The 24,549-nt window shown below is 37.7% G+C and overlaps 1 protein-coding gene across 1 annotated transcript in view; it reads left to right on the top strand.

The window, feature by feature from the left end:
- The window catches only part of CUBN (cubilin), a 172,166-nt gene that overhangs the window by 135,662 nt on the left and 11,955 nt on the right, over positions 1–24,549 (top strand). The window contains 12 exon segments of the mRNA XM_087714360.1: positions 473–613; positions 1,021–1,125; positions 1,128–1,199; positions 2,571–2,696; positions 4,162–4,359; positions 8,096–8,257; positions 8,458–8,504; positions 13,417–13,646; positions 15,802–15,894; positions 23,262–23,299; positions 23,302–23,366; positions 24,032–24,221. Coding sequence (XP_087570486.1) covers positions 473–613; positions 1,021–1,125; positions 1,128–1,199; positions 2,571–2,696; positions 4,162–4,359; positions 8,096–8,257; positions 8,458–8,504; positions 13,417–13,646; positions 15,802–15,894; positions 23,262–23,299; positions 23,302–23,366; positions 24,032–24,221 — 1,467 coding nt within the window.

The raw sequence follows: 24,549 nt of genomic DNA, 5'->3' as shown, positions 1-24,549 counted from the left end.
AAAATGTGACTTAGAACCATGTTTCACATTTACAACTATTGTAGCATCCCCATGGCCATGTGATCAAAATTCAGATGTTTGGCAACCTATTCATAATTATGATGGTTGCAGTGTCCCAATGTCATGTGATCGCCTTTTGTAACCTTGAGACAAGCAAAGTTTAATGGGAAATCTAGATTCACTTAACCATGTTATTAACTTAACAAGTTCACCTATTAACTTAATAATTGTGGCAAGAAAAGTCATAAAATGGGGCAAAACTCATTTAATAACATAAATGTTGGGCTCAGTTGTGGTCATAAGTAAAGGACTACCTGTATACCAGAGAGAGAAATTCAATATTGTGGGGTTTTTCCCCCTTTTCCTCATAAGCCAGGATTAATTTAACCATGAACTCAATTGTCATCACTTTACTAGGGCCTGTCTACATTTATAGCAAATGTTAGATTGCTTTCTTTTACTTTATCTTTAGGGGACTTACTAGGTAGATGCTATGATGCTACTATACCTGCTGATGTGGACACTGTTAGTAACTTGGCCTATATCAAGTTTGTCACTGATGAATCCATCAATGCTCAAGGCTTCAGGTTGCATTTTGCTGCCAGTGCTGACGGTAAAATATAACCTCTTTACACATTTCTATACATATCAAATTTCTTTTATATGCAAAGTTTCATTTGCTGCAGAAAAAGGGATAAAGTACAGTTTGGGGAGTTCTGAATTTGTATGCTATCTGAATTTTTTTCATTATTGTTTCATAATAGTGACTATATATTCCTGAAATGTGATTACCATACTAGTTGCTGTCATATATCAAATAAAAGAGTATGTATACTGTAGTAGAAGATACAGCAATATAACTGAGTTTTACAATATAGCTTTTAAATGAAGTGAAGAGAGCAATTTCAATATTCTTTATTTTCTGTCCTGAGTATCATTGTAACTTCTTTGTTCCATTAAAAAAAAACTTAAAGCCAAAAAAATTGATGTGAGGAGATCTCTTTTTTAACATAATTCCAGAGCATGGAGGTGAACTTAGTGGTACTATGGGAACATTGTCCTTTCCCAACTACCCGAATCATTCCCTGCACAAATTAAAATGTGAATGGAGAATTCTGTTGCCATTTGGATTACCCTCAACATCAATGACTTGAATTTTGGATCCAGCAAGAACTATGGCTTGAACTATTTGGCAGTAAGTACATTATTTAGAATTTGAAAAAAGTGTGTACTAGAGCCAGATAGCGCTGGCTCTTTGGCATTGAAACAGATATGAGCACAGCTCCCTATAGTCAGGAACGACTAGCACATATATGTGAGGGGAACCTTTATCTTTACCTTATGTTCAGACAGTTTTGTTATTTTGTTTTCATTTCAAACAAAATTGACACATGAATTTAAATTCAGAATGAATTTAAATGGTAACACTTCTGACAATTTTTCCAGTGATATCTAAAAACATAATTCTTTTGCAGAGCTTGAGGAAGAATGGGATGTAGATGTAGTATGGCAGTGAGTTTATGATTTACCAATGATTTTTAGAATTTAGGCAATCTATGAAAAATACTGATCATCAATACAAATGGAAAAAGTGATGGGCCCACAGTCATCCAGTAGACTTTGGGTCTAAGTTGAGACCAGAATTCATTGTCTCCCAGTTTCTACCTTGATGCCCTTAACTATACCAAACTGGCTCTGTAATATAATTATATTCAATACAATTTTTTTAAAATATTAATTTTTATTATTTTGGTATTACTATTAAGTTGTTAGAAAATGATATAAGTATTGCCTTGGGAGGTAATCCTGGAAGAAGACTATAATTTGACATTATTAAAGCAAATACATATATAACTGCGATTAATATCTAAGAAGATGTTCTACATATTGTGACTCCCTTCCCTAGGAGAATTCTGAATCAGGACTGATGTTGGAAATGTCCTTCCGTAAATGTCTAACTTCACAGTCCAAAACCAAGAGTAGTCTCTTTAGATTTGTTTGCCACTTGTATGATTCTCTAGTACAGTGATGGCAAAACCAAGTGCTGAAACCCAGAACCTGGAAGCCAGAAAAGGAGCTGCCTAGGGCACATGTGTGTGCCCGAAAATGAACCTGGTTTCTGGTGCGCTCATGTGCACTGGCCAGCTAGTCTTTCAGGTTTCTGATGGTGTGCATGCGCACGCAAAATCAGCTGGCCAGTATGCATGCTCATGCCAGAAAATGGAAGACCAGCTATTCCAGTTTCCATCACTGCAACATGCACAAAGGCTAGCTGATCGTCATGCACACCAGAAACTCCAAAGAGGGACGGGCAACACCATGCGTGCCAGATGTCATGGCTCCGCATGCCACTTCAGGTACCCGTGTCATAGGTTTGCCATCACGGCTCTTATCTGTGGCTCTTCCACCTGTCTTCTAAGGTCCTTCCCACATGTACATACACCTACTAAGGTTTTAATATTGATGACTTTTTATTACAAAATTATCTCAAAGTTATATGACATTGGTACATCTACATATCTCTTGAGTATGCATTCATCTTTCTTCAAATATCTCACATTTCATTTTAGCCAATGGTGATGTGAAACAAGCTGAAAGAGGAATTATTTCAAGTCCAAACTACCCACATCCTTACAATAGTTCTACTCATTGTTCCTGGCTCTTGATAGCACCAGAGGGACATACCATCAATGTGAGTAATCAATCATCTGTAGAGAACAAGGAGGCTTTTATATTTCTGATATGTGCTACAAAAATGAGTTTCTGATTTTAGATGGCTATGCAGTTTGTTACCTCTGTTTATATGGATTTCAATTTCCAAGCAAAAAATATAAATGAAAAGCTCGTGTTTCTGTAAAGCACCAAAGGGAAAGCTATTTAGGCAAAAAAGAAAACATTCAAACAAGTGATCTTTACTTTCCACACCAGCAAACATGATTTCCTTTCTTTTAAATTAGATGCCCATTGATTATTACAGTCCAAATAGTTGAAATGTAATAAATAGTTGGACTCCATAGTTGGACTTCATTTATTTTACACACAGTTTGCCCAAACCAAACTCATGCAGTCTATTTTTCAAATTCTCTTGAGAATATTCTTCAATTCCCATTCTTCACTTACTTGATGAGACCAAAAATGCAGTTGTAGAAGAATGGTTAAGGAGAATTTAACAGGAAGAATAAGCCCTTTAGTCAAGCAGCACCTGAGTCAGGCAAGTAGCCTGGCAAATACCAGTTCATTGCCTCCCATTGTTGACTCTTGCAACTGTTGTGCTCTCCTTGAGCTTTGGGGACTATGCATCTTAACCTTGAAACATCCAATGGCTATTCTGCCTTGCTTGTTTCAACATTGCCTTGTCTTCTTCATTTACACCATTGTTGGTTGCTGCCCAGGAATTTATTCCTGATCCAGATATGAAATAGAATAGTTGTCACTAGTTCCAGTCTTTAAAAGCCTAGAATGCTGAGTTTTGGTTTTTACCTTGAATTAAAATCATGATTTGAATTAGGATTTGAGAGCTCAACTTCAGTGTCAAGATTAGGGTTAATGTCAGGGTTCCAAATATCACCCCCAACAAAAGAAAACTCTGAGACTTGAGTTTCCTCTAAGTTCCATTTTATTAGAGATGTCATATTGGCACATCTGGGAAAACCAAAATTTGAAAGCTTTCAGGTTTTCCGACCCAGTTGAAAGTTCAAGAGCCTGCCCAGACCCACATGTCCATCACAAGGCCCAAATGGGAGATGTTTCTCAAGCACACCCATCCAGGTGCAGGGCAAGTGCAGGGCAAATTGACCTTAGCTTCCTGAGAAAGCAATTTTATTTTGACTTTATAGTACCCATACTCCATACAATTCTCCCTCCCATTTTCCCACAGTAGAAAATGTGGCAGGCTTGAAAGGCCAATGTAAAAGCTGGCTTCCAGATCTAGCATTCAAGTTCATTTACACAATCTACAAAAACTCTCAGAATACTAATTATTTTTTTAAAAATCAACCATTTCCAAAATGGCTTTCAATTTTTAAAAAAAAAACTATTTTCAAGAAAAAATATACATGATCAATAAATAGAAGAAGAGAGTGCAACTTTCTTTACAATCTTTTTTATTTGTCTGCATAACTAAAAACCACTCTGTGATGTAATCATTCCTTATTCTTGCAGGATGTGATGGCATACTTCATAAAGAAAATGGTACCCTAACTTTTCGCTATTGGCCAGAAATCTTTCCTAGTTCCACCAGGTGCTCAAGGGCAGTAATTACCCATGAGAGCAAACATTGTGAAATAATCTTTGATCAGATTCCAGATAACAATTTCCAGATTCCAGGTAACAATGGATACTGCCAGAATAGTTTTGTAAAGAATAAATGGTTCCTTAATCTATCACTGACTAATTCAATTTCAGAAGTTTTGAGGTTACAGTTCTTAAAATTTGCAGTCAGGAGTGGGTTCCTGCCAGTTCTAACCTCTTCTATAGAAGAGGTTCCACAAATCTATAGTGCCATTTAGAACTGGTTCCAGCTCCCTCCCCTCGCCCGTCTGTACATCATCAAGATGAAGAACGAGAGGAGGAATTCTGGGCCTCACATTGGGAACCACTGTTCTAAAGGAAATTCATATAGAATGGATCAATATTGTGGGGATTCAAAATTGGTTACATTTTTATATATCTATTTGAAAGTCTGCTTTTGTTTATTTTTCATTTAGTATCTGAAAATATTCAAAATAAAACTTTTTTTAGTTTATTGATTATATATAAATATATTTGTATATAAGGCATTTCATTTGAAGCGTAGGGATGTTCACAATTCCTAAAAGCTGATAGTTTTTTAAAAAGAATTTGCAAAACTTTGGTCATCATTGTACAAAACTGTACAATAGCCAGGCTGTACAAACTACATAACTCCCACTTGTTGCTAAAGGGCAAACATAATTTGTCAAAATGTAGGAAGTCATGAGTAACTGAGTAACTATTCTTTGCTTAAAAAAATGAAAGGGCTGAAATGGCATTTGCTATTTCATTCTTTGAAATATATTCACATAGTCAAGCCATTTTGCTGTTTAAATCTTGCCATTATAAATAGTGATGAATATCTTAATTTTAATTTCTATTTTTAACATAACAAGATTGTCAACAATTCTTCTGTGTCACAAAAGTATATCAAAATGTGAAGTTATGTCTGAATTTTAAAATAACAATGTGTTTATGCATACTGTTCAGTGCCCAGTGGGTGGGAGTGGGTGGTTTACAATAATAAGGTCAAACAGAATAAACCAAAGAATTAATAATTATATTATTTAAGAAATAACTGAAGCACATAACTTTGCAAGGTGGATATAAATTGTAATGTAAGTATTTGGGAAGGTAATGGTGATTTGTAAGCCTGAGAAGCAGCTTCTCATTCACTGCCATTTCTTCTATGGTATAGAATTTCTTACAATTTGTCTTCCTGAGCAATTGCTATCAATTACACCAAATTACTTGTGCTGTAATATAACACATAAATCAAAGTAAAAATCAGTAATTCTTTAAAAAAAAGAATTGGGTGGGTTTTTTTCCTAGTTCTATATTTGGCTGTGATGTGGTAATTAAGGTGTTGGCCTAGAAACAGAGAGGCTCATGTTCCAATTCATTCTCAGAGATCTAATTTACCTCAGGTTTATTATGAGAAAAATATAAGTAGGTAATACGAGCGATCCTTTGCAAGGCAGAGCTGAGGATTACGTCCAATTCCTCGCGGATAAAGTTGCTCGGCTTCGGGCAGACCTGGACTCCAATTGCGCAGAACCAGCTGAGGCACCAGGGGAGAATCTGGCAGGACATCACTGGATTGATTTTCAAGCTGTTACCCCTGAGGACGTGGACAAGGCCATGGGAGCTGTAAGTACCTCCACATGTGTACTGGACCCGTGCCCCTCCTGGCTGGTTGCTAACAGCAGGGAGGTGACACGGGGCTGGATCCAGGCGGTTGTTACCGCGTCCCTTCGGGAGGAGTTCTTTCCCCGCACTCTAAAGGCGGCGGTGGTGAGACCCCTTCTGAAGAAACCATCTTTGGATCCAGCTGTCTTAAACAACTATCGTCCAGTCTCCAACCTCCCCTTCGTGGGGAAGGTTGTTGAGAAGGTGGTAACCTTTCAGCTCCGGCAGTCCTTGGAGGAAACCGATTATCTAGATCCCTTCCAGTCGGGATTTAGGCCTGGCTGCAGCACGGAAACCGCTTTGGTCGCATTGATCGATAATCTCTGGAGAGCCAGGGATGGAGGCTATGCCTCCATCCTAGTGCTTCTTGACCTCTCAGCGGCTTTCGATACCATCGACCATGGTATCCTTCTGCGACGACTGCGGGAGGTGGGGGTGGGAGGCACTGTTCTACGGTGGTTCTCCTCTTACCTCTCGGACAGGTCACAGTCGGTGTTGGTCAGAGGGCAGAGATTGACCCCTAGGCCCCTTACGTATGGGGTACTGCAGGGTTCGGTCCTGTCCCCCCTCCTGTTTAATATCTACATGAAACCGCTGGGTGAGATCATTCGACGGCACGGGATAAAATACCACCAGTATGCGGACGATACACAGTTGTATCTGTCCGCCCCGTGCTAACTCAATGAAGCGGTGGATGTGATGTGCCAGGGCCTCGAGGCTGTTAGGGACTGGATGGGGGCTAACAAGCTTGTACTCAATCCAGATAAGACCGAGTGGCTGGTGTGTTTCCCTCCTACTAATTGGCCAAGTGTTCCATCTCTCAGGCTGGGGGGGTCAAACAGTACGCCCCTCAGACAGGGTCCGCAATTTGGGAGTCCTCCTGGACCCACAGCTGACTTTTGAACACCACTTGTCAGCTGTGTCGACTGGCGACTACCCGGAGGAGAGCCTTCTCTGTGGCTGCTCCGACCCTCTGGAACGAACTCCCCATAGAGATTCGCACACTCACCACCCTCCAGGCCTTCCGCAAAGCCCTTAAAACCTGGCTGTTCCGACAGGCCTGGGGCTAAAGAACCGTGCCCCTATCTCGAATGGTATGATTGTTGCGCTTTTAAATTATGTATTGTTTTGTGTTGTTTGTCAAATTGTTTGTATCCCCCCTTCCCTTGTTTTGAGTTGTGAGCCGCCCTGAGTCCCCCTCGGGGGAAAAGGGCGGCATACAAATGAAATAAACAGTTAACAGTTAACAGTTAATAATATGTATATTGTCTTGAGTACTTGGAAGAAAGACAGGATATAAATCTCACAACATATAGGATTAGTATTTTAAAATCCATTAAGTTTGTCAACCATTTTAGCATATTTATATGTGTTTGTGTGTTTGTGTGTGGTATTTTTTTTCTCTTACATTCTATTTTAAGTTACTATGATTTCTGTATTTTATGTGCTGACTGTGACCAAATAAAGATTTGAAGTTGAAGTTTATAAAAACAGTTGGTACATAAATAGATGAAGAAAAGATGAATGGTTCCAACATATATTTGTTTCCTAACTTTAAAAATAAATAAAAAGGACAGAGATTTTTAACTGGCAAATGATTCAAGATGTACATGCGCTCAGAGAGGGTTGCTGCTGGTTCAGCCCGGTTTGGCTGAACCAGTAATAGAATTCAGGCCTAGGTCACAGAACCGGCAGAGACCTAAACCTGCCACGCCCCCAAACCAGTTCCCTCGTAGCTGCCATTTTGGATTTTAGCGACTGCATGTACGCAGTTCACAGTAAATTGTTCTGCGTATGTGCGCAGAACAATTTACATTGAAGAGGGCACATGCGCACACTGCGCACCTGTTGCGACAAGGCAGTAACACCGGCAGCAACCCATTCCTACATGCGCTGATATATAAAATGCCACATGAACCTAAAGGAACCAAGTATAAAGTTTCCCTACTGTGTGCATTGGTGAACCACAGCTATGAAGAAGATTTAGATTTTGTGACAACTATTTTGTGAATAATCTGTGAATGTTTTGATATATTCAATATCATTCTGTTGGATTCCACTTAGTGAGTTGGTAAAGTCTTTATTATAATCTCATTTATATTTAGGGATCAGAATATAAGTCAGTGTCAATGAAAATTACCCTTCTGCTTTACATATATATTATCATTTGTCCTCTAGATACTGAGAGGAAGAGATAAAGAACAGGAAGACACCATTTTAGCTGTTGGGTATGGAAACTCAACTTCAGGGCTTACAGTTACTCCAGAAAATGAGATGACTATAGTGTTTCAGTCACAGGACATTTCAGGACATAGGTTTTCTGTATCATTTATAAACAGTAAGTAATTTGTGCAGTGATATTTTCTAAATCTTTCTGCCCTTATATCATGATATCTGCCATAAGAAGCTGTCATTACATTTACAAGATTTCATCATAATATACATCATTATTTGCTTTCTCACTCGATGACATCCATGAGTCCAGTAATATTGAAAGATTGTTCTTTGACTGAGTTGAGCTTTCTCTTTCTTTTTTAGTTTCAGTTGATATCTTTAGCCTTGTTTTAATTCCCCCCAAGGCATGGGTGGGTTCCTGCCAGTTCTAACCTGTTCTATAGAAGAGGTTCCACAAATCTACAGTGCCATTTAGAACTGGTTCCAGCTCCCCCCCCCCCGTCTGTTCGCACATCATCAAGATGAAGAGCGAGAGAAGGAATTCTGGGAGTTGAAGTCCACAAGTGGTAAAGCTGTCAAGTTTGAACACCCCTGGGTTTTTTTTCTAAAGGGTTAGGGGTGCAAGGGTCTTGTAACCTGACAGCTTTAAGACTTACGTGCTTCAAATGCCAGAGTTTTTGAGCCAATATTTTGGTTGCTAAGCAAGAGCGTTGTTAATTGAGTTTCACCATATTTTACAAGTTGGCCACACCCACCCAGTCACATGGTTGGCAAGCCACTCCCACCCAGTCACATGGCCAGTAAGCCACTCCCACAAAGCAGGCCACACCTACAGAAGAGGTTCTAAAAAACTTTGAAACCCACCACTGCCCCAAGGTTGGTCATTGTTGTCAGCTATCCTGTTATGTCCAATTCTTGACCATTCTATGGATCACCACTCTCTATGCCCCTCTGTCTGACATTGCTTCCTTCAGATCTGCCATCAACATCTCAGTGTCATCCTTTAGAGTATCCAGCTTGTTTCCACTGATAACTCCTAGCATAGTTGACTTTTTGATTGACTCAGCTCGCATGATATGGCCAAAGTATGATAGCCTTTGTTTGGTAGATAGGGGTGGTATTAAATTAATTGGGTTGTCCTGGATTTCTATTTGGTTCTTCCCTAACAGATAAGAAGGATTCTGACACCTGTCATTTTTCTATTTTTGTTTGAAGATCCAATTCTAAGACATCATGTTTGTTTGAAATAAAAGGAAAACGTATTTTACTTACAAATCCTTTTCTTGCAAGTGTTTTATCTTTGCTTGTTTGGTTGATTTCTGTAAAGTAAGAGAGTCCAGGCTGATGACATTCATGTTTTTTTTCTTTTTCCAATATCATTCAAAGTCCTTTATCTTTTACCTTTTACCTTTTACATTCATCTCATGCAAAATATTATAAGATAAATTTAAAGTAAAGTCCCATTAAAATTGCTAAAAACTAATATAGTTAAATTGGAAGGAACTGCAAGAAACATGTGTTACTGAGTTGATAGCTCCCCCACCCCAAATATTGTTCATATTATTTTAATGTACTAGAAAGCTGCATAGTTAAACGAGAAATAAATTAGGTTGAGATCTTGCTATTTTTGCTATTGAGTGTTTCCACTGTGAAACCCTAGAGTAAATGAAATGCACATGTCAGGGCCTTTCCAATTATTTTCCACATAGGACCATCATCTATAGCTATGAACTGAAATACTGACCTAATGTACAGATGCAAGCTTATTGCATAATTGCTCTATGTTGATATGGTAATTCTTGGTCAAATTGTATTATAAGAAATCAAGTCCAACAGATGTGGATGTCCAGAGATATCTGATAATAGTTTGGTAGATATGTCATAAAGAAATTAGTAAGTAATTAAGTCCAAAGTTCTCTGTGCCTCAGTAATACATAATTATATGCATTTAATCTGATACTTCCAGCAATATATGAATTTGTCTACTCATTAAACTCAGCACGAAGACATGATCAAGGCTGGCTTAAGTTTCTGTTCCCAACACTGACTGATACATGATGTTGGATTCTAGGTTATAGGTATATTGGTAGTTGTGAACAGAGAGTCTGCTGCAAATTTCTGCAAGACCTGGTTTTTTAAAATTTGCTCAGATTCTTCCATAACTTATACTGGGCAAGGCTGCTTCAGTGTTGCACAAACTAAGCTATTTTTCTTACTGGGGCATGGAAGCGATCCTGTTTTTTCAAGAAAAGGAAATTCCTGTTTCTTTGATGGCCTTCTGACGTACATGAAGCAGCAGGCAGCAACAAAGCAACTTTGCTTTGCTCATTAGATGTGGTGAGGCAGATTATTCTATAAAGAAATTATTTCCTTGAGCCTTCTTAAAAGCAAGTCACCCATATAAAGCATAAGTGAATTTGCCCCTTGTTCCCTTTACCAGGGATGGGCAACTTGAAAACCCAAGATCCATTGCAGTACAACTAAAAGTATTTATTTCTTCACCACATAGCAAATGACCAAAGTTATAATAGGCATAGATTATAAGAACTGTACAATATTGCCAAGTAAGCCAAAATGTAACAGTAATGGGACATGACTAGTGGTGGAATTCAAATTTTTTTTTACTACTGGTTCTGTAGGCGTGGTGTGGCAGGCGTGGCATGGCTTGGTGGGTGTTGGTTGGTGGGCGTGGCAGGGAAAGGATACTTAAAATCTCCTTTCCCACCCCATTCCAAGGGAAGTTACTGCAAAATCCCCATTTTCTCCCAATCATCTGGGACTCAGGAGGCAGAGAATAGATGGGGGCGGGACTAGTTAGAGGTGGTATTTACTCAAAATTTCCACTACTGGTTCTCCAGAACTGGTCAGAATCTGCTGAATACCCCCCACCCCTCGGACATTACACAATCATATACTGTTCTCAATTGCATTTCTGGCGGTTGATTTATATAACACAACTGAAACAGGGGTGGGTTTCTCACCCCGTTCCAACCGGTTCGGTTGGAATGGGGCCGGCGGCGTCCTCGTGTACGCGCACAGTGCACACATGCATACTAGCGCCTGTGCGATGCTCCAGCTGCTCCTGGAGGATCACGCAGGCGCTGTATGCGTTCTGCGCATGCGTGGAAGCGCAGAACTCGTCAAAACCGGGTAAGAAACGCGGGCAGGGCGGGTGGATCCTTCGGCGTTCCCGGAAGTTACTTACTTCCGGGTTCGCCGACCAACCAGTTCGCGGGGACCACCGCGAACCGTCTGAAACCCACCCCTGAACTGAAAGCAATCTGAGTTATCTATTGTACAAGAAGCACCTAATTTTAATGTCATTGGAAACTAATTTCATATTCAAAGCAGCTCCTCCCCCTTTTTTACTAAAAGAGGATGTTCAAATTTATTATTTCAAAAGTGACATAAACGATACCAACATCAATTTCCTTCATCATCTCCATAAGTTATAGCTAGAAAACCACTGTTAATTCATCTAGAATACATAAATGCATAACATTATAAAAGAGACTGCCAAAACTGAATGTCCTTGTCCTTCAAAAGAAAAAAGGGGAAAAAAAGAAAAGTTTCTTTGCATTAAAAAATACAGTAAATATCCCAATGTTTATTTCAACTCTGGTATTCTTCTGAAAATATTCATTGTCTCCATGTAGGGATTTTTCTTTTCCTGGCAAATTAAATAAAACCCCAGCTTTCCACTCTGGCACACTTGGAAAATGAATGGGTGAATAGGGAGACCTCAGCAATAGCAACCACACCAGTCATCTGCTCTTGAGTCAAATGATTCCTATTTCCTCATAACAGAATGAAGTTGCTGATACAGATTCATGTGAGACTTTTCTTTAATTGTCTAGTCCATATAACTCAGTAAGAAGTAGAAATAGAAAGGGGGATCTTTGTTTTGTTTTTATGCTTTGAGTCACTGTTGACTCCTGGCAACTGCCTGGGAATTCCAGGCAACTCCCTGTGGTCTTCTTGACAAGATTTTGGAAATTGTTTGCATTGCCTCCTACCTAAGACTGAGAAAGAGTGACTGCTTGAAGGGCTACCCAGTTAGCTTTGGGTCTAAGGCAGCACTAGAACTCATTGTCTCCTGGTTTCTAACTGCATGCTTTAGCCATACATCAAAATGGCTCTTTTTATTCCATTAGATAGACTCAATTAAAAGTAAAGGTTCCCTTCGCACATATGTGCTAGTCATTTCTGTCTCTAGAGGGTGGTACTCATCTCTGTTTCTAAGCCAAAGAGCCAGTACTGTACAAAGACGTCTCCATGGTCATGTGGCCGGCATGACCAAAAACTGAAGGCGCACGGAACGCTGTCACCTTCCCACCAATGGTGGTTCCTATTTTTCTACTTGAATTTTTATATGCTTCCGAACTGCTAGGTTGGCAGAAGCTGGGACAAGTAACGGGAGATCATGGCACTGGGATTCAATAGCAATATAGCAATAGCAGTAGACTTATATACCGCTTCATAGGCCTTTCAGGCCTCTCTAAGCGGTTTACAGAGAGTCAGCATATTGCCCCCAACAATCTGGGTCCTCATTTTACCCACCTCGGAAGGATGGAAGGCTGAGTCAACCCTGAGCCGGTGAGATTTGAACCGCTGACCTGCTGATCTAGCAGTAGCCTGCAGTGCTGCTTTTAACCACTGCGCCACCTTGGCTCTTTTAAACAGATTCGAACAGCTGAACTGCTGACCTTCTGATTAACAAGCTCAGCATCTTAGCCAATGAGCCACCGGATCCCTAGACTCAAAACACATCATCACATTGCAGATGTTCTGCAGAACCATTTTTGTTCACCCATGGTTTGGCAGAATCAAACCCCACAGTGCTTTAGTGGTCCAAAATTTCAGCTGAAGCAAAATTGGATGGGGAAAGTAGAAAAAGTTGGAATGCATAATCATTCTTTCTCACCAGCATCTACTAATGTGATGTATCTCATTGGTTTATTTATGTGTTATCTAAGAGCCAGTAAGATCATGGGGTACAGAAGATGCTGAGCAGAAGAACGGAATGAAACACACTTACTCTTGCCATCATCTTTTATCATTTTTCCCATTTCCCCTGCTGAAGCCTTTCTTTTTTGAAAAGCCCCAGTTTATTCTGTACATAGCCCAAAGTAGCCTTACTTTGGTCTCTGCGCCAACCAAATGTGGGAAACATGTATGTATGTCCAACTTAAAGCATCTGAAAGAGTTATTTATTGAATACAATGATTACCACATCCCTGCATTCCCCCCCCCCATTTTTAAAAATGTTTTTAGATATATTTGAAATTCCACATTATAACTAGAAATTTTAGCTTTCTGTAGCTTATTAGTTTTCTTCTTTTTAATAATTTTTCAATACAATTAATTGCATTTCTTGGATCCTATTTTCTTGCATGTTGTGGATCAAATCTTACAGTATCATCTGGTTGTATTGTTTCTTCTAATTTCCCTGGTCAATATGACAACAACTTGAACTGCAATTATTTCTTAGAGGCAGGACCTCAGGATGTTGTAATTCTAAATTTTGAAAATTTTGACCTTCAGTGTAAGTGGCCAAAATTGTAATTTTACATTTCACTAGTTAATATATGAAGATAAACAATCTGATATGCTGAATAATTTCATTTTTAAGAATCAAGTAGCATCATGATTCTTCGTGATGTAATATATTAATTGTTTGTAAGTAAACAAAAAGAATTGTGATTAAAGGATACGTAATTTCATACCAAATTATTCTTCATAGTATTTTATCCATATGCAATCACTTGGCCGTCGGTAGCCTCTCAAACCCATGTCATAATTTTTATTAAACAATGGTAGTTCAATCTATTAAATATTTTTACACTAAGTAATTAAAAAGGATTTTCTCAGCAAACTACCTGGAGGACCTATGAATTTTAAATTACTTTTGTTTGGTAATAAAACTGATTATAGGGAAAAATCACAAGTGTGTGTGTGTGTGTGTGTGTGTACCAGTGGTGGGTTCCAAGTAGTACAGCACGGTACAGCCGTATTGGTAGTAGCTGGGAGCAGCTGGTAGGGCCCACCCAACCACCCGCATTCCATGGCTGTTTATAATGTGACCAGTCCATTGCACATGTGTGCATAGCGTGTGGTGCCTGCGTGACCTCCGCTGAGCAGCTGGGTGTTGCAGAGTGGTGGCATGCGCATACGTGCACAGTGTGCGTGCCTGTCTAGGATGCCTGGCCCTCTATGCAGCGTACCAGCTGCGCTGGGGTCCGTAACCCACCACTGGTATGTGTGTATTGATTTGTTTAAAAAGGTATATAACTATGCAAGCATTGGTATATATTGATGAGTGAATATATATTTAAAATATCCTTACTAAGTTAAGGGTAACTAAGTACTAAGTTTAATGGAACTATTACTATTAAATCAGTTCATCAAACGTCTAGCATTTTCAAATGAATTATAAATCGATTAATTCTTTAAAAATAAGATAATATTGCTTTATATTCTTAGTATTGTTATTTATGGTGCCCTTTCTGCAATTGTGATTAGACCATCAGTTTCAATTATTATCTGTGTTGCAAGATTTAATTGCTTAGTAGTATCATAGTTCAAAATATTTTAGCCCTCTCTACTATGAAGGATATTTTGAGGGAACATAATTCTTCTCTGATAGCAAGTCCGAAGAGTAAGAGAGCTTGCTAAAAAGGAAGCATTATTTAGCACATGCCTCTATTGTGGAATTCCAAAATAACTGTTTGTTAATTTGTCTCTATGAACAAAGAAAGATTCCCACCTTTCAAGTGTTACAGAAGAAATAAAAAATCACTCTCTTCTTAGGAAGTATTCCATACCAGGAGATTTTATTTGTTTTCCAGTACAGTCTTCTCTGTTTGTTAGTTCTTCAAGCTAAATGGCTTCTTAAAAACCTCATTTAAATCACATTATTTTAGCTTTCCTGAAGCTAGTGCTCTATGGATGTGAGAAACAACTCCTACAATTCCCAGCAAGTATGACTAAAAGCACAAAAATCATCTACACTTCCTGACTTTATTCTGAAAAGGTCATTTCAAGCTGGGTTTGGTTAAAATGTAAACAATTTTGAGCCTTGAACGCTAAATTGCTTTCTTTTTAATGTATGAATATTTGAGGCAGTAAACCATGATCTGGCAATACATCATGGCCTTAAAATGCTTAAGGTCCATTTTCAACAACACTACTTGTGACTGTTCTACTGAAAACACTTGATCACAAGTTAGTTGTATGACTAATTTCTGTGGCAAGCAACTGTTAGAAATCTTGGCATTCACATAAAAAATTGAGTTTCTGGGAGAAAAAATTATTGAGTGAATGTTACTTGTTTAGTAATATTCTTCTGTTTTCTTAAATTATGTTTTTGTTCTCTTTCTATCTTACACATTAAATGTCCATGTATTAAAAATGGACGTTGAAGACAAAGATATGGACCTAGTAGATTGCATGGCACACACACATATTGTTAATTTATTTATTTGGATATTGGGATATGAAACCTCTTCATATAATTAACACACAAAGAAAAATCTAAAAATGTATTTCATTTATATTATTCCTTATTGCAACTGGTTTATCAGTAATGATCACTAATCATTATTATAAACTTTGCTTCTATAACATGGGTGGAAAGAAGCACATTAGGATGGATGAGTAAATAGAGCCACAAGTTATTGATAAATTGTTTTTCATTTTGGCTCAAAGAACTTTGGAATATTGTGCTTTTGATGAAGTGAAGGTTTTCAAAAGGATTACAATTGTTGAGACACTTTGTGGAAATAAAAGCCCATATTGTTGGCACTAGATTTTTGATCACTTATAGAGTAATCCGTGGATATCCACAAATGCAGCATTTTGAAAATGAAATAACCAAATGTTGTTTATAAGAGGTTACAAATTCATATCCTTATGTGTTTTTCTAAATCAGAAAGGGGACCAAGATGTTAAAAGGAACGAGGGGGAGGAAGGTTAATTCATGCAATCTGTATGTGCAACTTTAAATTTTGAATTTTGTTTCAGAAGTAAGACTCTCAGCTTTAAATAAGACATTATAAATATGTAATTATAAATTTCATCAATATTTGTGCTTTATTTCATAAAATATAATTGTATACTATATATACTACTAAATGTATTATATATACAGCATTGACCAATATAGTAGTATATATATAGCATATATAGTATATCATTAATACTTATTAATTATTATTAGTTTAATAAGACAGTCTTAATTCTATTTTTGTATTGCTTTTTTTAATGGAGTAAATTTTAAAAAGTAACTACATATCCAAAAATGTTAGAGATCCAAAAAACTGTTACACATTACAGAAAATATTGATACACTTTTCTCTTTAAAATCTTCCTTCTTAAGTAATAATGAACTTCAATGTTAAAGTCTGATGCAGCCTGTTTTTGAGTTGCAACTTCAGTAAACAGTAAACCTAAAGTAGAGGCTTTAATAATTTTAATCTAACATAGTGGTACTACAGTTAATGTTACTGAAATAATCATTGACTTATATTGATCGTTCTGAACATAGAAATAAAATCAACAAAAGACCCTTTCTTACTGATCCAACATTGGATAAGTAACACAAAATTCCAACACTCTGCCTAGCCCAGTATTTGTACTTAATGGGGCATTACAAAAGTAGAGTGGCACTCCTTGTAAATTTGAAAATGCATTTTTCCAGGTTGATTTCATCCCATTAACTTTTAACAGTATAAATTTATATGACAAAGAAATTTACTATACAAACAATTCATACTATAGTTTATGAATATGCATTCTGAGACTTTATTAAATTTTATTAATCTGCCACAAATACTTTGCTTGTAGACACAAGCCAAAACATTCACCTTAATTTGCTATTCCATTCACAAAACAAGATTATAATAACAATGGTCAACTGAACTTGAACTCAAGTTCCATTGGTAAATTTCTTCAATAATCCTCGTATGAGTCTTTAAAATATGATGACATGAGTCTGGAAAAATCTTGTGTAAATATTGTTTTCTAAATTTCTGTTTTGGAGTGCATGTGTGTGGCATGGAGGGGGCATTTTAAAGGAAACAACAAAGTAGGGTAGGTGAAATATTTTGCTTTCTCTTTCATTCCCCAAATAGACTAGGGACAGATCTGGCCTGCAAAAATCCAATCAGCCATAAAATGGCAGCAAAGAGTTAGAGCAGCGATGGCGAACCTTTTTTGGCTCACGTGCCATAAGGGGGGGAGTGCAGGGAAGTTGTGTGCGGGCGTGCCACACCCATAATGCAACATGCGACACCCTCCCCCAGCGCACATGCGTGCAAGAAAGGCACTCCCCCCATTTTTTCCATGCTTTTTTCGTCCTCCCAAATTTCCAGAGGCTTTATAGCAGCCTGGTGAGAGAAAAAACACACACACACCCTGGAGGCCCTCCAGAAGCTTCAGGGACTAAAAATGACCCTACGAGCAAACCGGAAGTGACTTCCGGTTTGCTTGTAGGGTCGTTTTTAGTTCTCCGGGGGATTCAGGAAAGCCTCCTGAAGGTCCCTGAAGCCTCCAGAGGGCTTAAACCGGCCTACGAGCAAACTGGAAGTCCGTTTCTGAACTTCTGGTTTGTCCATAGGGCCGGTTTTTGCACTCCAGAGTCTTCAGGGAAGCTCCTGAAGCCTCTGGAGGGCCTGTGGGGGGCGGGGACAGGGAGACTCTTTTCGCCCTTCCCATGCTCCTATAAAGCCCCTGGAACCTGGGGAGGGCAAAAAATGGCTTTAAAAAGGCTGAATTTAGCTGGCCAGAATGCGCATGCGTGCTGGCCGGCTGACAGGGTAACGCCAAGCGTGTCCTGACAAATGGCTCTGCGTGCCACCTGTGACACATCCCAGAGTTAGAGCCTTCTGTTAGAGCCTTCTGTATTACTAGCTGCTATCTAGTAATTACTGGTATCTGCTTTTTGGTACCCATGTCTAGTCCCCCTGGTTCATAGTGAAGAACATTGGGGCAATAAAAGTGATTCAATTAGTCTTCTATGACATGATTTCCCCCCCAGATATTTTGGGGTCTTTTTTCTGTAAATTCCTAGACAGCATAGACAAAGATAATATTGGCTTGAAGTGGTAGGCATCAGGTATGCTAAGAAGAGGAGCAAATGAGTGTTCGAAGCACTCATTTTAACAATGAGATTACAGAGTGAAGTTCAGTGAAGAAGTGAAGTAAAGCAGATGGAAGAAGTGATTAGAGTAAGCAAAGCAGAGATAAAACAATCAGAATAGAGCTTGAAGGGACTTTAGAGATCTTCTAGTCCATCCCCTGCTCAAGTAGGAGATCCCATATCATTTCAGACAAGTGACTGTCCAGTCTCTTCTTAAAAACCTCCAATGATGCAGTACCTAAAACTTCTGATGGCAAGCTGTTCCACTGGTTAATTGTACCCACTGTTAAGAAGTTTCTCCTTAGTTCCAAATTGCTTCTATCCTAGATTAATTTCGATCCATTGTTTCTTGTCCTCCCTACAGGTGCTTTGGTAAACAAGTTGATCCCCTCTTCTTTGTGTCAACCTCTCAAATACTGGAATATTGCTATCATGTTACCCCTAGTCCTTCTTTTCTCTAGACTAGTCAAACCCAGAACCTGCAACAATTCTTCATATGTTTTAATCTCAGGCCTTTAATCGCCTTAGTTGCTCTTCTTTGCACTTTTTCCAAAGTCTCAACATCTTTTTTGTAATGTGGTGACCAAAATTAGTCTTGGCGTTACTAGGACTTTATAAAGTGGTACTAATACTTCATATGATTTTGATTCTATGCCTGTTTATATAATCAAGGATTGTATTAGTTTTTTTGGCTGCTGCCACACGCTGCTGGCTGGTATTTAAGTGATCGTCTACTAGGACTCTAACGTGCCTCTCACAATTATTGTTTTTGAGTTATGCTTCACCTAATCTGTATTTTTCCTGCCTAGGTATAAAACTTTGCTTTTCTCCACATTATATTTCATGTTATTGGATAGGGGCCATTGTTCAAATCTGTCAAGATATTTTTGCATCCAGAGCTTATCTTTTGGGGTGTTGGTCATTCCTACTAGCTTAGTGTCATCTGCAAATTTGATGAGTTCCCATTCTAATCCTTCATCTAAGTCATTTATGAATATATTGAAGAGTACTGGGCCTTAGACAGACCCCTGTGGCACCCCTCTGCTTACTTCCCTGCATGTAGCTGCAGTACCATCTGCTGCTGACGCTGTCTATCCCACATTTTTCTTGTGTTGCTGAAGTCTAGGTATATTATTTACTCAGCATTTCACTGGTCTACTAATTTAGTCAATTTGTCAAACAACGAAATAAGATTGGTTTGGCATGATCTGTTTTTAATAAACCTGTGCTGGCTTTAAGTTATAACTTTGTTTCTTGATATTCACAGATCTGTTTTTTAATTACCCTTTCCAGTATCTTCCCAGGTATTGATGTTAAGTTGATTGGTCTGTACTTTCCTGGATCTATTTTTTTAAAAGATGGGAACCACATTAGCTCCTTTCCAATCCTCAGGTAATTCTCAGATGTTTCAGGATTTTTGAAAGATATGGTACCATGTTAAAATCATTTCTTTTAAAGTTTAAGACACTTGCTATATTATGTTCTATTGCAAATTGTATTTGCATTATATTGTTTGCATTATATTGAATTTCAAGATAACTTAGTCATTCTCGCACAAAGTAATTTCAACTCCCTCTATCACTTTTTATTAGTAAGAATTAGCTCTAGTATAGCTTTTCCTCTGGTTCCCTCCTACACTTTTTAGGTGCAAAGTTGTCAGCTAAGTTTGTTAGGAATCTGTTTGATCTCCCACTTGCTGCAGAGTTTGTCTCCCAGTTGATATCAGGGTAATTAAAGTCTCCCATTACTATAGTGGTATATTTGCTACATTTGTTAGTATAGCAAAAAGTTCATATATTTCTTCTCCTTGGTTGGGTGGCCTGTGGTATACGCCTATTGCAATGTCATTCTTTTTTACTTTTATATTGACCCTTATAGATTATATGAAATTTTCATCCTTGGTTTTGTGGATTTCTGTAGAGATGTAGTGTTTTTTTATATATTATGCACCTCCTCTTTTGTTATGTCTGATTATTTTGAACAGTTTGTATCCTTCCATCAGTACATTGTAGTCAAGACTTTCATTCCACCATATTTCAGTAATTGCAATTATATCATATTTACCTTCATATACTAGTATTTCAAGTTAACCCTATTTGTTCCCCAAACTTTAAACATTCAGGTTTAGGCATGAGTCCTTTATGAATTTTGAGCATGTTTCTAATATCTCCTACTTTGTATCTGGCTTTCTATCTTTTCTATCACTGTGTTTTTTCCTTCTCTTTCCTCTTCCTCTTCCTCCTCCTCTTTATTACCTACCTCCTTGTATGATTATCTAGTGGTGGTTATCTAGTGGTTTTTGTTTGGAATCAGGTCTAAAGACCTTGAAGATTGCCCCCATACCGCCTCAATTTTAGTTTTAATTTTAGATATGACAAAAAGTTCAGAGGCAGAATCAGCTTAGTGGAGGTTATGAAGCTAATTTGAAGATTCTGCATATAGCAGTCTTCCTCAACCATGTGAAGATGTCAGGGTTGACAGATATTACTATTTAGTCAAAGATCAAAAATATTTGTACTTTTCAGCTGATAGTGACTTCTCAGGCAGTGTTCTTATTTATTTTATCTGTGCCTAAATGTCAGTCTTGACTGACAGCGACTAGTCCAAAGTCACCCATCTGATTTCATACCTAAAATACAACCAGAGCTCATGATCCCCTGTATTCCAACCCAGTGCCTTTAACCACTACACCAAATCAGTTTTATCAAACCTCTCACTGCAGGTAAATATATATGAGAGACAGTTTGATGTAATGATTAAGGCTAGAAAGTGGAAGATTGTGAGTACTAGTTTCACCTTAGCCATGAAAACCAACTTGGTGACCATGGGTCAGTTTCTGTCTTTCAGTTCAAATCACTTTACAGGGTGTTGTAGTGGAGAAAATAGGAGGAAGATGGGTGGATATGTTTGCTTTTTTGAGTTATTTGAGTTAAAAAATAATAAAGGATGGATATAAACAAACAAACAAACTCAGTTGAAACTGGTTGTGAATGCCCCAACACTGCAAGTCTTTAAGAAGATGTTGGATAGCCATCTGTCTGAAATGATATAGGGTTTCCTGCCTAGGCAGGGTGTTGGACTAGAAGACCTCCAAGGTCCCTTCCAACTCTGCTATTGTATTAATGGTAACAGATGGGGGAGTCCTCTTCATTTATTAAGTAAGCTGACTATTCAAAAATACATTCTTTTTGATTAAAAAAAAACCCCACTGCCTATAAACATAAATAATCTTTGTTCAAAGTAAGTCACCCTGATAGCTTCTGGCTTCATCGAATAACAACCCTGGGTGACAATATTCATTTACACTTGAAAAAGTCTTTCATAACTCACTCAAATTGGTTGCTGCTATTTGACCTTTGATTTTATGACATTTGTGAAGTATGACTAGAAGCTTTTTATTAAATTGGTTTTCCCGTCCAAAGCAGATTCTAGCAATTAACATTGTTGCCGATCAGCTTTATTCTCAATAAGATTTTTAAAAGGGGGTCTGATGTGTGAATATTTGCTTGCTTATTAAGAAATCTGTTCTCCTATTTTCTGAGTTTAAGTCATTTAATTCCAAGCAGTCCAAAGTGAACTGTTCTCAGTAGACTACTCCGCCCTCTTATAACTGAAAATGGAGACAGAAAACTGGGATAGCCATTGTCCTTAAAAGAGTTTTTGCAAATGTTTGTGACTAATGTGATGACTACTCTTTAGAACTTGGATAGTTGTGGGTTTCAGCCATTTGTCAAGAGGGCCAAAGTGTGAGTTGCCAAGTCAAGATTATAAAAGAGTACAATTGCTGAGTTGTAAAGCAGGGAATAAAGCCTTATGTCTTGGACTTGGCAAGTCATTACGGGAAATGAAAAAGAAGCTTGCTTGAATGTACTATGACTTCTGTTATTGGAAGTTGTTAAGTGGATCTTGAAGCAGAGGACATTAACTTTCACCCCCCAAAATTCATGCAACTAGAAGCTCATTCAACTGTGCCGCTTTTGAAAAAAGTTAAAATCTGCTACTGCCTCCAGCTGAAGCACTTACTGCATATAAAGGCATTCCCAGAAACCATATAAATAAGCAAGGAAGAAGGAAATATTCACCGGCAAAACCTTTAAAAAGGGTCATTTCATCCCACGTGAAGCTACGTAATTTTCCTAAAGATTAAGGGAAGTCTTCTTTTGCTCCATCTCTAACTAAATCTTCTTTGATCAGAACATGCACGGTTTCTTGCAAATACAGAACATATGTCCCTGTGAGAAGTTTTGTATTAGCCTTCTTTATAACGTTTTTTTCATCTACTGAAAACTTTTTAATGTTCACCGATTTTTTAGGTTACAATTTCTTTCTTGTATGTGTGTATGTAGATGATGGTATATCTCCTTAATTGTTGGTATGATTTGCTTTATTTTACATGGATCATTTTTTTTGTAATTTAGTTACATTTATTATTAATTGTACTTTATTTCTAAAAGCTTATCTGAAGCACTTGTGTGTTTAACTGGAAAGTCAAAATAAAGGGATGCTGTGATTAAGATGTTGTACTGGAGATTCAACCTCCTTGTAAATCACGACATTTATAAACTGGTATTATCAGTTACTCATTCTAATCTAGTTTGTTTCATGGTTGTTTTGAGGATTATCAATATTCCTGCCAAGTAGGCAGAATATATCTATATTCTATAGATATATTATATTATATTCTATAAATACCTCTATGAAGTTACCGTATATCCCAAAAAAGTTGATTTAAATTAATACATTATTCATGACTAAGTTTTTACATTCATTTTAATGAAACTGATGCAGTTAAAAAAAAGAGAACAAATTGTGGCGCCTTTAGGATTAATTAATTTTATTCTATCATGAATCAATCCCATCATCAGACCCACAGATAACCTCATTTAAATCTATCAATGGTTAATGTCTTTTTGTTTGTGCTTTCAAGTCACTTCTATGCACAACTGCATATTTCTTGGAAAATCATAACAATCATAGTTTTTCATTTCTCTCTTTTCATCAAATCTTGTGGTGGCACTTTTGTCTCCAGGGGCAAAATCAAAAACCCTCTGTATCCATTCACAGAGTATCATCAAATATGAATTGTGCATATCGCATATATGTTGGAAACAACAAAATATTGGCAGTCAAGTACGTAAGTCAAAAGCAATTTTTAGTGAACCATAACAACTGTTGTGGGGGAAGATGATGCTTAATTAAAAAAACAGGTTGTTTTTTGAAACAGAAGTAACCTATTGGGACTTTTCTATAATTATGGAAAAACTGTAAGATTTTTGGACCCATATCAAAAAAGAAGTCTTATTCAGGGTCTTTCCATAAAACTATTAATGTTATTTCTTTGAGGGAATAACCAGTATCATACAGGGGAACCTATTGCCTTCTTGTCTATGGAGATTCTCAGTCATCCAGATCATGCTTATCCCAAAGGTGCTTTTTGATGTTGCATAGTAACCACTCTCTGTATCCTTTAACAGTAGCCAGTATATTTTCTAGGATTAATAGCCATATTTGGCAAGCTTCCAGTCCCTCATTTTGGGCTTATAAAATCCCTAAAATCTTACATAGCACAAAGCTGCACTGAAATTCTTTTGTGGCTCAGGTAGCCTACATTCGAGATATAAAAAAAATATCATGCTTTAGATTAATCTTTCCTAATTTAGGCGTTCCGAAAAGGTCTCCTGTAAAATGCTTATTCATAACCTGCACAAGTAGATACCAGTTACCAAACCTATATCAGTTGCAGTTACCCTTCTGCATAGATGTGTGTTAAATCTTTAATTCAATGGCTTTCACCTTGAGGTCTCTTCTTGTCTCAGAAACTCTGTTGCAGTGTATGATGGCCCAAACATTGCTTCTTCACTACTTGGGAAATTCTGTGATGCAATCCTTCCTTCTCCTATTAAGAGTTCCTCAAACAACTTGCTGCTAGTATTTAGGGCAGATGCCTTAATAGCTGATGGATGGGAAGCCTCTTTCAGAGAGACAATAGGTAACATTATATTCATATGAAGAGTTCCTAACATTCTAAATACAATCAGCGGTTATAAAAGTGCTAACCTCTTAGTGGTTTCAGGGTCACCAGATTAAAGCAGTTGATCTATAGGCAATCTGCTGCACCAGGTAAGGAAAGGCAGAGAGAGACAATAAGAAGCATCTAAAAAAATAAGTTGTGAGAGGGAAGGGATAGTATCCCCTGTCTTGTCTTTATTCCTATTCTACAAATAACATTTTTAAAAACAGAGAACAAAATGCAAAACAAAAGATATACATGCAATCTTTTGTTTGTTTGTTTGTTTTTCAAAATTCAAGTCCACAAT

Source organism: Thamnophis sirtalis, unplaced genomic scaffold, assembly GCF_051295495.1.
Source record: "Thamnophis sirtalis isolate CommonGarterSnake01/CBP01778 unplaced genomic scaffold, rThaSir2_p1.2 scaffold_4, whole genome shotgun sequence".
Lineage (NCBI taxonomy): Eukaryota > Metazoa > Chordata > Lepidosauria > Squamata > Natricidae > Thamnophis > Thamnophis sirtalis.
The sequence above is the reverse complement of the archived record's forward strand: the minus strand, read 5'-3'. Positions and strand labels throughout refer to the sequence as shown.